The 13,485-nt window shown below is 40.3% G+C and overlaps 1 protein-coding gene across 6 annotated transcripts in view; it reads right to left on the bottom strand.

The window, feature by feature from the left end:
* ical1 (islet cell autoantigen 1-like) overlaps positions 1-13,485 on the bottom strand; it is a 128,820-nt gene that overhangs the window by 36,576 nt on the left and 78,759 nt on the right. For all 6 annotated transcript variants that reach the window (XR_011886402.1, XR_011886403.1, XM_072261198.1 and 3 more), the window contains exons 7-9: positions 13,199-13,324; positions 9,530-9,628; positions 2,391-2,482 (exon numbers count right to left, since the gene is read on the bottom strand). Coding sequence is in view for 4 of the 6 variants with exons in the window: in XM_072261198.1 (XP_072117299.1) it covers positions 2,391-2,482; positions 9,530-9,628; positions 13,199-13,324 (317 nt within the window). In the remaining 2 variants the exon portion in view is untranslated. The remainder of the gene's footprint in view (positions 1-2,390; positions 2,483-9,529; positions 9,629-13,198; positions 13,325-13,485) is intronic.

The following is a 13,485-nucleotide window of genomic DNA, read 5'->3' as shown; positions in this document are numbered from 1 at the left end:
CATTACTATGGAGGAGAGCTGCTGTAACTTCCAGAGAGTCTGTACAGACTTGGATTGATTAAACTCAGTCCTTCTGTATCCATTTTGCAATTGTGCTAAATTGGTAATATGACATCTGGAAGAGGCATCTCCAGAAGATGGGAACATTTACACACACATTAATACTATTAGCAAGATCTTTTGAATGGCCCTTGGCAGGTTTCTGTAGCCATACTAAAGCACCTTGAGAAAGGTACTTAGATGCCATAAATAATTCATCCTCTATTTATGAAATGAATGTTTCATGAGCCAATCAATAGTCCCATGGAGGGTCCTTGGTGTTTGTTGGGCATCTTTGGTCAGAAGTTCCCCAGAACTTCACTATTCTATGCTGTTTGATCAGATGGTACTTTCCATGCTGAACCACAGGGGAAACTTCAACCCCCAGGAAGCAAGTAACGACAGGCAAGTGCACAGAGCAGAAGGAGCTGTGAGCTGCAGCGGAGTAAGAGATGGAGATTTCACCCATATCACATATTGTAATATCCATATCTGAAATGAACCTTATTAAATCGATACTGATGAAAGACTCTATGGAAAATTTCAGGCCAGCTTGGAGAACAGCATGTGGGAATCTTGAATTGGCACAGAAATTGAATACTGACTGTGTAAGCTAGCCCACATACCTGACAGAGGATGTCATGGAAAACCATCAGCTCTCAGATTACAAGGTCTGACTTTCAAAGTGCCTTTCGGAAGTCTGAATACCAATGGGCGCACATCAGCTCGCCCAAAGGAAAACAACAAACCTCAGCCTCTGCTCTCTGTGGTGAACCAGTCCAGATGAAGAGTCTTGACCTGAAACGGTGACTACACATTTCCCTCCATAGATGCTGTCTGACTTGCTGAGTTCCTCAAGCGCTTTGTATGCTATTAACAAACAATATCTCTCTCTCTCACACACACAGTTGTACTCACTCACCCACACACACATCCTCCTAGGCACCATCTATCACCCACTCAAACTCACTCACACTTATCCACCCACACCTGTACACAGACCACTCACACTCATTCTCCCATAATGCACTCATTTTTGAACACTTATTCACTAAAGATTAGAAGCAGGAACTTTTGCCCTTGTAACGTAGGCAGGGAGATGAAGATACCATCTTTATTAGGACAGACATACAAGTCCAGATGCTGGACTACTGAACAACAAACAACCTGCTGGAGGAAATGAGTGGGTCATGCAGAATCTGTGAGGGGAATGGAACTGTTGGCATTCCAGGTCGAAATCCTGCACAAGGACCTTTCTTGTTAACAATTTTTATTATCATCAGCAAATTAAGCACAGATGCTGAAAGTTGGAATCTCTGATTCTATTTATCCAGAATTATATCATTTTTATTTTTATTTAGAGATAGAGCACTGTAACCTGCCCATCTAGCCTAACGAGCCACACCACCTAATTATACCCATGTGTCCAATTATCCTACTGACCATGTTGGAGAAAACTGGAACACCTGGAGGAAACCAACATGGTCATTAGAAGAATGTAAAACTCCTTAGAGACAGCAACAGGAATTGAATGAACCTGGGTCAGTGACACTATGGTAGTACTACACTAACCATTACACTACCATGCCACCCCCAATGTCATTTAATGGCTTTACCCACTTTGACAATGATGGGAAGCACAACATCCAATTTGTGCAGTGTAAGTCCTCATGAAAAGGAATTCAATAAAGACCTAGTAAGTTTTTTAAATTTTTTTTTGAGAGATCAACATTGTTCCAAGACTGAGTGAGTTTCCCATCAGGTTCGCCACACAAGGTGCTGTAAGATCTCCTACATCGAGCTGCCCGTCCAAGATATTGTATTTGGGAGTGAGACTACTCAGGAATAAAACTGCTACCTTGAAGCGACAGTCAACATCCGTAACGGTACTCAGTCAATCCTATTTCAGTCAAAACTATTTCACGTTGTGAAATGTGGATAACAAATATAAATTTACTTTCTCATTTACAGGTCATGGAAAGGCTTCCACATGTTGATACATAGGCTTGTTCTTGGTTCAAAGTAGTTTTCGTTGATTCTATTTCTTTGTTCTACTGTGAATGCCCACAAAAATGAATCTCAGGGTCGTATATGGTGACGTACATGTACAATTTTGTACTTTTGGTCAATCTCAGCCGATCTCAGGCAGATGCTCAAGAAGGGCAGTAAGTGAAAACATCTTAAATGTTTCTACTTTTAGCAAAGACAATTGGAAAGAAACAATCACCAAGCTTAATCTAACATGTACTGTACAACAGATCTATATATACACACAGGTATTGTAGCAACAGTGAATTGCAGGTATCTCCAGCTAATTCCCCCAGTTTGGGATTACAGGAATGTTTACTTACTTGTCCACTACATTAGATATGCATTCCTTCTCTTTTGCTTTACTCTTGTCAGGATCCTCCTCAGCCAGATGATTAAAAGGGTCCTGTAAACTCTGCATGTTAGAAGAAACAATTACCACACCTTGTGTGAAAAGGCCACTGGCTGTAAACTACCCTTGGTAATTACTCTGGCATATAATACTGCATATGGTATAGCTGATCTGTCATTTTTGAGACCAGAAATAGTACAAAGTTAGAATGACATTGGTCAGTAATATCATTAATGACACCATGGTCATAACTGCTCCTCCACATAGATGCAAAAAGTCTCATAGCATTATGAATAAGTAAAGTGCTTTTTCACTGTCACAGCCTTAACTAAAACAGATAAGTGGATCAATGATCTCATGGCTGTTGTGGAACACTATGTTGGATAAGTTTGACAGGTGCCATAGTCTGGACACACTGGCTGTGACTTGATGGCTATGAAAGGAGCCTTGACATTGCAGTCCCAACAAGCTGTAAGACAGTGGAGAGGCATTAGAGAATTATGGTGTGGTCAAAGCCATCATGTAGGGAAGCAATAAACCGTCTTGACTCCAATTGTAAATCACTAATATAAATTTGAGTATTAGCCCACTCATGGATTGCACTGCGATCTCACCTTCCACTTCTTGGCACTGAGTGACTAACCTATACAACACTGCTTTCTGCCTTATACGCATCCAGCTAAGCATTCTACTATGTGAACTCTGACTTTCATTACCAGCTGAGTCCAACAGGTGATGCATTATTGAAGGATTTTGTAAACAGCTGTTTGTCTGCTCCATGTTGCCTCTTCAAAGAATTCAGTGTGCTCGGTCAGGCAAGGTGCCATTTGAAACTCATTCACTGTTATATTTCTGGTTTCAAGGCATTTCTCGAATTAGACATCACAGTAAGGCGGTATGAAGAACCACCAGCCAACAGCAAAGGCTAGATCAGTAGGCTCTGGACCTGCATGACTGAAGCTACAGATCAGCATATATCGAATGCTCTGGAGGTCAGTTTGCGAGCATCCATATAGCATCCTACACCACTGAAATCAACACAACAATGTATCAGACAGAGGAACCAGACACACTTAAAGTCATAGAAAAGTACAACACAGAAACAGGTCCTTTGGCCCATCTAGTCTGTGAAGAACCAATTAAATTGGACCATTGTCCTTCATATCCCTGCCATCCATGTACCTATCCAAACTTCTCTTAAATGTTGAAATCAAGCTCGCATGCAACAATTGCACCGGCAGTTTGTTCCACACAATCACAACCCACTGAGTGAAGTTTCCCCTCATGCTCTGCTTAAACTTCTCATCTTTCACCCTTTGCCCATGTCCTCTGGTTGTAGTCCCACCCAACCTCAGTGGAAAAAGCCTGCTTACATTTACACTATCTATACCCCTTATAATTTTGTATACTTCTATCAAATCTCCCTTCAGTCTTCTACATTCCAAGGAATAAAGTCCTAATCTATTCAATCTTTCCTTTTAACTTAGGTCCTCCATGCCCAGCAACATCTTTGTAAACTTTCTCTGAACTCTTTCATCCTTATTTACATCTTTCCTGTAGATTGATCCTATAATCAATACTTTGATTTATGAAGGCCAATGTGTCAAAAGCTTTCTTTATGACCCTATCTACCAGTGTATTCCCAGATCCCTTTGATCTACCACATTCTTCAGTGCCCTACCATTCACTGTGTAAGACTTACCCAAGTTGGTTGTACCAAAGTGCAACACTTCACACTTGTCTGTATTAAATTCCATTTGCCAGCTTTCAGCCCATTTTTCCAGCTGGTCCAGGTCCTGCTGCAAGCTCCAATAGCCTTCCTCACTGTCCACTACACCTCAGTCTTGGTGTCATCCACAAATTTGCTGATCCAGTTTACCACATTAACATCTAAAACACTGATACAGATGACAAACAGCAACGGACTCAGTACCGATCCCTATGGCACACCACAAGTCACAGGTCTCCAGTCAGCGAGGCAACCATCTACTACCACTGTCTGGCTACTTGCTCAAAGCCAATGTCGAATCCAATTTACTACCTCATCTTGAATGCCAAGTGACTGACGTTCTTTCTCAAAAAACTCTAAAGATTGGTTAGACATGACTTATCAAGCACAGAGTCACCTCACTATCCCTAATCGGTCCATGTCTATCCAAATACTCATATTTGGTCCCTTGGAATACCTTCCAATAACTTTCTCCCTACTGATGGCAGGCTCACCAGTCTATAATCTGTTGGTTTATTTTTAGAATCTTTCTTAAACAGTAAAACAACATTAGCTGTCCTCCAATCCTCCAGTACTTACCTGTTGCTAAGGATGATTTAAATATCTCTGTTAGGGCCCTTGCAATTTCTGCACTTCCCTTCCACAGGGTCTGAGGGAACACCTTCTCAGGCCCTGAGGATATATCTACCTTAATCCAGCAAACACCCCTTTCTCTTCAATCTGTATAGGGTCCATGACCTCACTGCTGCTTTGCCTCATTGCTATAGACTCTGTGTCCGTCTCCCAAGTAAATACAGATGCAAAAAATCCATTTTAAGATCTCCTCCATCTCTTTGGGCTCCACGTATAGATTATCATTCTAATCTTCCAGAGGACCAATTTTGTCCCCTGCAATCCTTCTGCTCGTAACACACCTGAAAATTTTACTTCATTTTGTCTGCTAGGGCAACCCCATGCCTTCTTTTAGCCCTCCTGATTTATTTCTTAAGTGTTCTCTTGCATTTCTTATACTCCATGAGCACCTATGGCATTATGATCACTAGATGCAAAGTGTTTCCCTACACAAACTTCCGTCAACTGACCTGTCTCATTCGCTATTATCAAGTATCGCACACTCTCTCATTGGGACCCCTACGTACTGATTAAGGAAACTTCCCTGAACACATTTGACAAACTCTATACCATCGAACCTTTCACAGCATGGGAGTCTCAGTCAATATGTGGAAAGTTAAAATCACCTACTATAACAACTTTATATTTCTTGCAACAGTCTGAGATCTCTGCACAGGTTTATTCTCTATAGTCCGTGGACTGTTGGGTGGTCTTTAATATCGCATCATTAACATGGTTATACCTTTCTTAATTCTCAGTTCCACCCATAAAACCTCACTAATCAAGTTCTCCAGTCTGTCCTAGCAGTTCCCCTGACTAGTAACGCCACCATTCCCCCTTTAATCCCTCCTGCTCTGTCGCATTTAAATAATGGAACCCCAGGATATTGAACTGCCAATCCAGTCCCTCCAGCAACCAAGTCTCTCTAATAGCTACAATGACATAACTACATTTGTTGATCCTTTCCCTAAGCTCATCTGACTTTCCTGCAATACTTCTTGCATTGAACTAAATACATCTCTGTACACTGGTCGCACATTTTCACATCTGGCCCCTTGGGTTTGTGCAAAGGTATCTGGCATATTCCCCTCTGCCTATTAACCTTCACTGCAATGGCAGGAGAAGCAAAGTGGCTTTCTTTACTTCATTTTAATTACCTGAGCCACATGTAAATTGGCACTCAGTGAATAAGATCAGAGAGCTAAATGCGTATCTCAAAGATTGGTGTGGGATAAATTGGTTTGAATTTGTGGTACCAGTATAGGGGAGGGGAGTTGTTCCAATGCTGAGACCAGGGTCTTGGGGTGTGGATAGGGTTTTAAACTAAATAGTAAGGGGGAAGGGTTCAACAGCATAGAAAAATAAGAATAAAAAAAAAGAGAAAGAGTGCAGGATTGGTTACAGAAGTGTCCAGAATAAAGTAAGTGAAAAAGTTTGGAAAGGGATAATAATTTAACTTCCAGTAATATAGAGACAAAATTGAAAGGGGTGATGAATACAGGACTGAAGGTGTTGCACTTGAATGCACGCAGTACACAAAATAATGTAGATTATCTTGTAGCGCAGTTGGAAATTGACAAGTATGACATTTTTTCATCACAGAGACGTAGTTGAAAGACCACAGCAGGGAAGTTAATATCCAAGGATACACATCATTTCAAAAGGACAGGCAGGTGGGCGGAAAGGTGGGGTGGCACTGTTGGTAAAAAAAAATGAAATCAAATTCTTAAAAAGAAGTGCCATAGAATCAGATGATATAGAGTCATTGTGGGTAGAAACTGCAAGGGTAAAAAGACCCTGATAGGAGTTATATACAGGCCTCTGAATAGTACCCAGGAGGTGGGGTATAAATTACAAACAGGAGATAGAAAAGGCATGCAAAAAGGGCAATGCTTCAATATGCACGTTGGTGCTGTATCCCAAGAGAAGGAACATATAGAATGCCTGTGAGATAGCTTTTAAGCAACTTGTGGTTAAGCCCACTAGGAAAGGGCAATTCTGGATTGGGCATTGTGTAATGAACCAGATTTGATGAGGGAACTTAAGGTAAAGGAACCTTGAGGAGGCAGTGATCATAATATGATAGAATTCGCCTTGCAGTTTGAGAGGGTGAAGCTAAAATCAGATGTATCAATATTACAGTGGTATAAAGGGAACTACACAGGCATGAGATAGGAGTTGACTAAAGTTGATTGGAAGGGAACACTAGCAGGGATGATGACAGAACAGCAATGGGTGAAGTTCCTGGAAGGCACATGATAGATATAACCCAGAAAAGTAGTAGTATTCTAAAGGGAGGATGGGGTAAGTGTGACCTACTAGTGAAATGAAAGACAGAATAAAAGCAAACTAGAGGGCATACAATATAACAAAAATTAGTGGGAAGCTAGAGAATTGGAATGCTTTTAATAAATAGAGAAAAGATGAAATTTCACGGTAAGGTATCCAATAATATGAAAAAGGATCCCAAAAGTTCTTTTTTTCAGATAACACTGGAATGTCAGTCTTCACTGTGGAAGACACCAGCAGCATGCTAGAGATTCAAGTGTCAGGGGGCAGAAGTGAATGCAAATGCTATTAATAAAGAGAAGGTGCTTGGGATGCTGAAAGGTTTGAAGGTAGATAAGTCCCTGGACCAGATGGCCTACATCGCAGGGTTTTGAAGAGATTGGGGAGGCACTAGTAATCATCTTTCAAGAATCACTAGATGCTGGGATGGTTCCAGGGGACTGGAAAATTGCAAATGCCACTCCACTCTTTAAAAAGGGAGGGAGGCAAAAGACAGGAAATTATATGCTAGTTATCCTGACTTCAGTGACTGGAGTCAATGTTGGAGTCTAATATTAAGGATGAGATTTCGGGGTACTCAGGTGGGCAATACAAAGAGATGTCGGGGGTGGGGGTGGTGCTAAGGAAGCAGGGAGTCTGCAGAAGGACTCGATCAGATTAGCAGTATGGACAGAAGTAGCAGATAGAATACAATGTCAGGAAGTGTATGATCATGAAGTTTAATAGAGGGATAAAGATGTAGATTATTTTCTAAACAAGCAGCAAATTCAGAAATCAAAGGTGCAAAAGGACTTGGGAGTCCTAGTTGAGGATTTCATAAAGGTTAACTAGAATGTTGAGTCAGTAGTACGGAAGGCAAAAGCAGTGTAAGCATTCATTTTGAGAGGACTAGAACACAAAAGCAAGGACATAATGTTGAGGCTTTTCAAGGTATTGGTCAAAATGCAATTGGAGTATTGTGAGGAATTTTTGGCCCCATATCTAAGAAAGGATGTGCTGCCATTGGAGTGGTTGCAGAGGAGGTTTTCAAGAATTTTCCAAGGAATAAAAGGGTTAATGTATGTGACGTGTTTGATGGCTTTGGATCTATATTCGCAGGTGTTCAGAAGAATGAGGGGGTATCTCATTGAAAACTATCAAATATTGAAATGCCTAGACAGAGTGGACATGGAAGGGATATTTTCTATAGTGGGGAGTCTAGGACCAGAGGGCACAGCCTCAGAATACAAGAACATGCCTTTAGAACAGAGATGAGGAGGAATTTCTCAAGCCAGAGGATGGTCAAACTGTGGAATTCATTGCCACAGATGGCTGTGAGGGCCAAGTCATTGGTGATATTAAAAGTGGAAGTTGATAGGTTCTCTATTAGTTAGGGCAACAAGGGTTAGGGGAAAAGGTAGGAGAATGAGGTTGAGGGGGAAAATAAATCAGTCATAATTGAATGTTGGAGCAGACGATGGGCCAAATGGCATAATTCTGCTCTTATGTCTTTTAGCCTTAATTAGCATTAATGTGGCTACTGAATTCACATGTTAAAAGTGTTTTAAATGTATTATTTTTGATAACTAATTAATTAATGTGTGTAAATGCTTCCTAAATCTGCTCAGTGTAGTCCTTTAAAAAGCATTGATGTAACTCGTGTTGCTAGGTTTATTTTGTTCTCTGAATTTGATTTATTTGCTATTTCTCCTCCTTTCATTTTACATGAGCTCATTTCATTATTGATCTAATCTTTTTGATGTTATATCCACTTGATCTATTCTCAATAGCAAAGCAATTATTCATATCCTGTGATTTTATTATATCCATATCGGTGGCCTGTTTGCATCTTGAATTTCCTCTTTTATGTGTTTTTCTTTGATGCTCCTTGTTCACTTAAATTTTATAGTTACCCTTCACATTTCCAATTGTTTTGTCTCCTGAACACTTCTATTTTTTACCTCAATTTCTCTCCATCTCATTATTCATCCACAGTATCTCAATTTGTCATTTGCATTTAATTTTAAGGCATCCTTAACATTTTAAGGTAAGGCTTTAGAATATTAATAGACAAAATTTTACACTCCCATCTGATCACTAGTGGGATTCTAGTCAGCAGCAAATAAATCCTTCCAACCATCAACCAGTATGTCAAAAGTCACAGTGAGTGTGGGTTGTTATAAGATCCTAAGACATAGTAGCAAAATTATGCCATTCAGCAACCGCGTTGCTCCGCCATTCAATCATGTCTAATTTATGATCCCTCTCAACCCCATTCTCCTGCCTTCGCCCATAACCTTTGACTCCCTTTCTAACCAAAATCTTATCAACCTCCGCTTTAAATATTCCCAATGCCTTGCTCCTTAATCAAATACTGGTTTTGTTCTGTGAATATTTAAAGAGAAGACTGAGGTGATATTGTCCTAGAAAGTAAAATGGATAGGTTTGGTGAAGTAGTTGTTTTGATACTCATTCTGCTTCACATGTTCTTTCCATCTTACCTTAAGTGTGGTAAATTTGTAAGGCTGATGGCCCTTGAAACTCCCATAAATCTGAGACATCATACAAGCTGTTTTCTCCCAGAAATGTAGTAGTGTATTCTAGATTAAGAAAAAAAAAGAGAAACATCACTTTAGGTGTATTAGTAGAAAAGCTAAAGACACTGAACAAAAATAAAGAGAAAAGCTGGTGTGTTGGCAGTTCAGGGAATGGCAGGGCACAGACTGAGTCCAACTGGACAAGTTCCCATACACACTGAGCAAAGATCATGTTTCTGAATGGAGAACAATGCCGGAAGAGTGGGAGCAGCTGGGAGTGGAGAATTATTTCCATGCACAATTATCAACAATGCCACTGATAAGCAGAGTGATTTGCTCATCTACTGAAGTAATCATGCCACAAAGAAGAATACTTTTAAAGATTAAAGCAGAAACAAATGCAGTAGACAGCAAAATACAGCTTAACAGTTCTTGATTATACTTCACATTAATTATAGTGTCTCAACAACATTCAGATGTGGATACACTCATGAAATTCAACAAAGGTATAAAGCCAACTAAGAGTACACTGTTCTATGTAAGACCAAAAGGCGATAGAGGAAATGGTAGCATTCTATCTCTTCTGCCAGACTCCCGAGTCCAGACAAACCCACAGAAAGCAAGTACAAATATCAGTCTGAATGTAATTTGTAAAAGGATGTACATTCGTAAAACTCCTTTGAACTCCATAAGACTCTTTTACTTCTCTCACCCTGTGTGTGAGGTATGCAGTCACAGAAACTTAGGAAACAGAGAAGCCGTATGGCCTGTTATAAGAATATGCTGGTACTTTGAAAGAATATTTGTGCTAAGTTACACATCCAGTTATTTGTTTGCCTGATCCAGATTCATTGAAAAGGCTGGTATTTATTACGCATCACTAATCACAAATAAGAAGATGATGATGATGAACTGCCTCCTCGAACCATACAGTTTGCAAGATAAAAGTAATCCCACAGATCTGTTGGAAAATAAGATTCCTATCAACTATAAATTCCTTTAAATACATTGGCGTTATCATTTCAAAGGAACTATCCTTGGACATCACGTAAGCACCATTACAAAGAAGGCTCGGCAGCGCCTCTATTTTCATTAGAAGCTTGTGCAGATTCAGCATATCATTTAAAACTTTAATCAACATATATATATATATATATATATATATATATATACACACACACACGATTACTTTAAAAAACTTTAATATTAATATTAAGGAAATATTTTTGGTCCCCTAATCTGAGGAAAGACATCCTTGCCATAGAGGGAGTACAGAGAAGGTTCACCAGATTGATTCCTGGGATGGCAGGACTTTCATATGAAGAAAGACTGGATGAACTGGGCTTGTACTCGTTGGAATTTAGAAGATTGAGGGGGGATCTGATTGAAACGTATAAAATCCTAAAGGGATTGGACAGGCTAGATGCAGGAAGATTGTTCCCGATGTTGGAGAAGTCCAGAACGAGGGGTCACAGTTTGAGGATAGAGGGGAAGCCTTTTAGGACCGAGATTAGGAAAAACTTCTTCACACAGAGAGTGGTGAATCTGTGGAATTCTCTGCCACAGGAAACAGTTGAGGCCAGTTCATTGGCTATATTTAAGAGGGAGTTAGATATGGCCCTTGTGGCTACAGGGGTCAGGGGGTATGGAGGGAAGGCTGGGGCGGGGTTCTGAGTTGGATGATCAGCCATGATCATAATAAATGGCGGTGCAGGCTCGAAGGGCCGAATGGCCTACTCCTGCACCTATTTTCTATGTTTCTATGTTTCTATTACATACAGTGGCATGCAAAGGTTTGGGCACCCCGGTCAAAATTTCTGTTACTATGAATAGCTAAGTGAGTAAGAGATGACCTGATTTCCAAAAGGCATAAAGTTAATGATGACACATTTCTTTAATATTTTAAGCAAGGTTACTTTTTTATTTCCATCTTTTACAGTTTCAAAATAACAAAAATGGAAAAGGGCCCGAAGCAAAAGTTTGGGCACCCTGCATGGCAGTACTTAGTAACACCCCCTTTGGCAAGAATCACAGCTTGTAAATGCTTTCTGTAGCTAGCTAAGAGTCTTTCAATTCTTGTTTGGGAGATTTTTGCCTATTCTTCCTTGCAAAAGGCTTCTAGTTCTGTGAGATTCTTGGGCTGTCTTGCATGCATTGCTCTTTTGAGGTCTATCCACAGATTCTCGATGATGTTTAGGTCAGGGGACTGTGAGGGCCATGGCAAAACCTTCAGCTTGCGCCTCTTGAGGTAGTCCATTGTGGATTCTGAGGTGTGTTTAGGATCATTATCCTGTTGTAGAAGCCATCCTCTTTTCATCTTCAGCTTTTTTACAGACGGTGTGATGTTTGCTTCCAGAATTTGCTGGTATTTAATTGAATTCATTCTTCCCTCTACCAGTGAAACATTCCTCGTGCCACTGGCTGCAACACAAGCCCAAAGCATGATCGATCCACCCCTGTGCTTAACAGTTGGAGGAGTGTTCTTTTCATAAAATTCTGCACCCTTTTTTCTCCAAACATACCTTTGCTCATTGCGGCCAAAAAGTTCTATTTTAACTTCATCAGTCCACAGGACTTGTTTCCAAAATGCATCAGGCTTGTCTAGATGTTCTTTTGCAAACTTCTGATGCTGAATTTTGTGGTGAGGATGTAGGAAAGATTTTTTTCTAATGACTCTTCTATGAAGGTCATATTTGTGCAGGTGTCGCTGCACAGCAGAACAGTGCACCACCACTCCAGAGTCTGCTAAATCTTCCTGAAGGTCTTTTGCAGTCAAATGGAGGTTTTAATTTGCCTTTCTAGCAATCCTACAAGCAGTTCTCTTGGAAAGTTTTCTTGGTCTTCCAGACCTCAACTTGACCTCCACCGTTCCTGTTAACTGCCACTTCTTAATTACATTACAAACTGAGGAAACAGCTACCTGGAAACGCTTTGCTATCTTATTGTAGCCTTCTCCTGCTTTGTGGGCATCATTTATTTTCAATTTCATTGTGCTAGGCAGCTGCTTAGAGGAGTCCATGGCTGCTGATTGTTGGGACAAGGTTTGAGGAGTCAGGGTATTTATAAAGCTTTGAATTTTGCATCACCTGGCCTTTCCTAATGATGATTGTGAACAAGCCATAGCCCTAACAAGCTAATTAAGGTCTGAGACCTTGGTAAAAGTTATCTGAGAGCTCAAATCTCTTGGGGTGCCCGAACTTTTGTATGGTGCTCCTTTCCTTTTTTTCACTCTAGAATTGTACAAAACAAAAATATTACACTAATTTTGCTTAAAATGTAGAAAAGAATGTTTCATCTTTAACTTTATGACTTTTGGAGATCAGTTCATCTTCTACTCACTTAACTATTCACAGTAACAGAGGTTTTGACCGGGGTGCCCAAACTTTTGCACGCCACTGTACACAACAATCAGGTCCTACAGAGTACTGAGGAACAAAGTCAAAAGAAGCTTAAAGGAAGATAATGAGATTAAGAAGGCATATGCAATGCTGGGCCTTCATTGGCAAGATATTGAATACACAAGTACAGAAATTTGCTGAAGGCTATGGGCCAAGTGCTGGAAGGTCACCAAGGACTTAGTGGGACAAATGGCCTGTTTCTATGCTGTATAATTCTTCTCTGAAGGCTCCTTACCTGGTAAACTGCAAGTGACTGGGAGAGCAGGTTGCAACGACTTGCTCCGAGCAAGTCCACCTTCTGACACACATCATTCTTTAGCTTGTCAAACTGTTCCTTTGAATGCCGCACTTGGGCCTGAACCTGATATTGAAAGGTATAAACGGAACAGTCTTAAGCCCATTCACTTAAAAGGACAAATAATGCAAATATTTGTAAGATCACAGCCTACAGTCAAGAGATATTTCATTTCCAACAAACTTATTCAAGTATTGACTGCAAGAGTAGAGAGATTATGATCGTAC

This window comes from Mobula birostris, chromosome 6 (assembly GCF_030028105.1).
Source record: "Mobula birostris isolate sMobBir1 chromosome 6, sMobBir1.hap1, whole genome shotgun sequence".
Classification (NCBI taxonomy): Eukaryota; Metazoa; Chordata; class Chondrichthyes; order Myliobatiformes; family Myliobatidae; genus Mobula; species Mobula birostris.
This window is presented reverse-complemented; position numbering and strand designations above follow the sequence as displayed.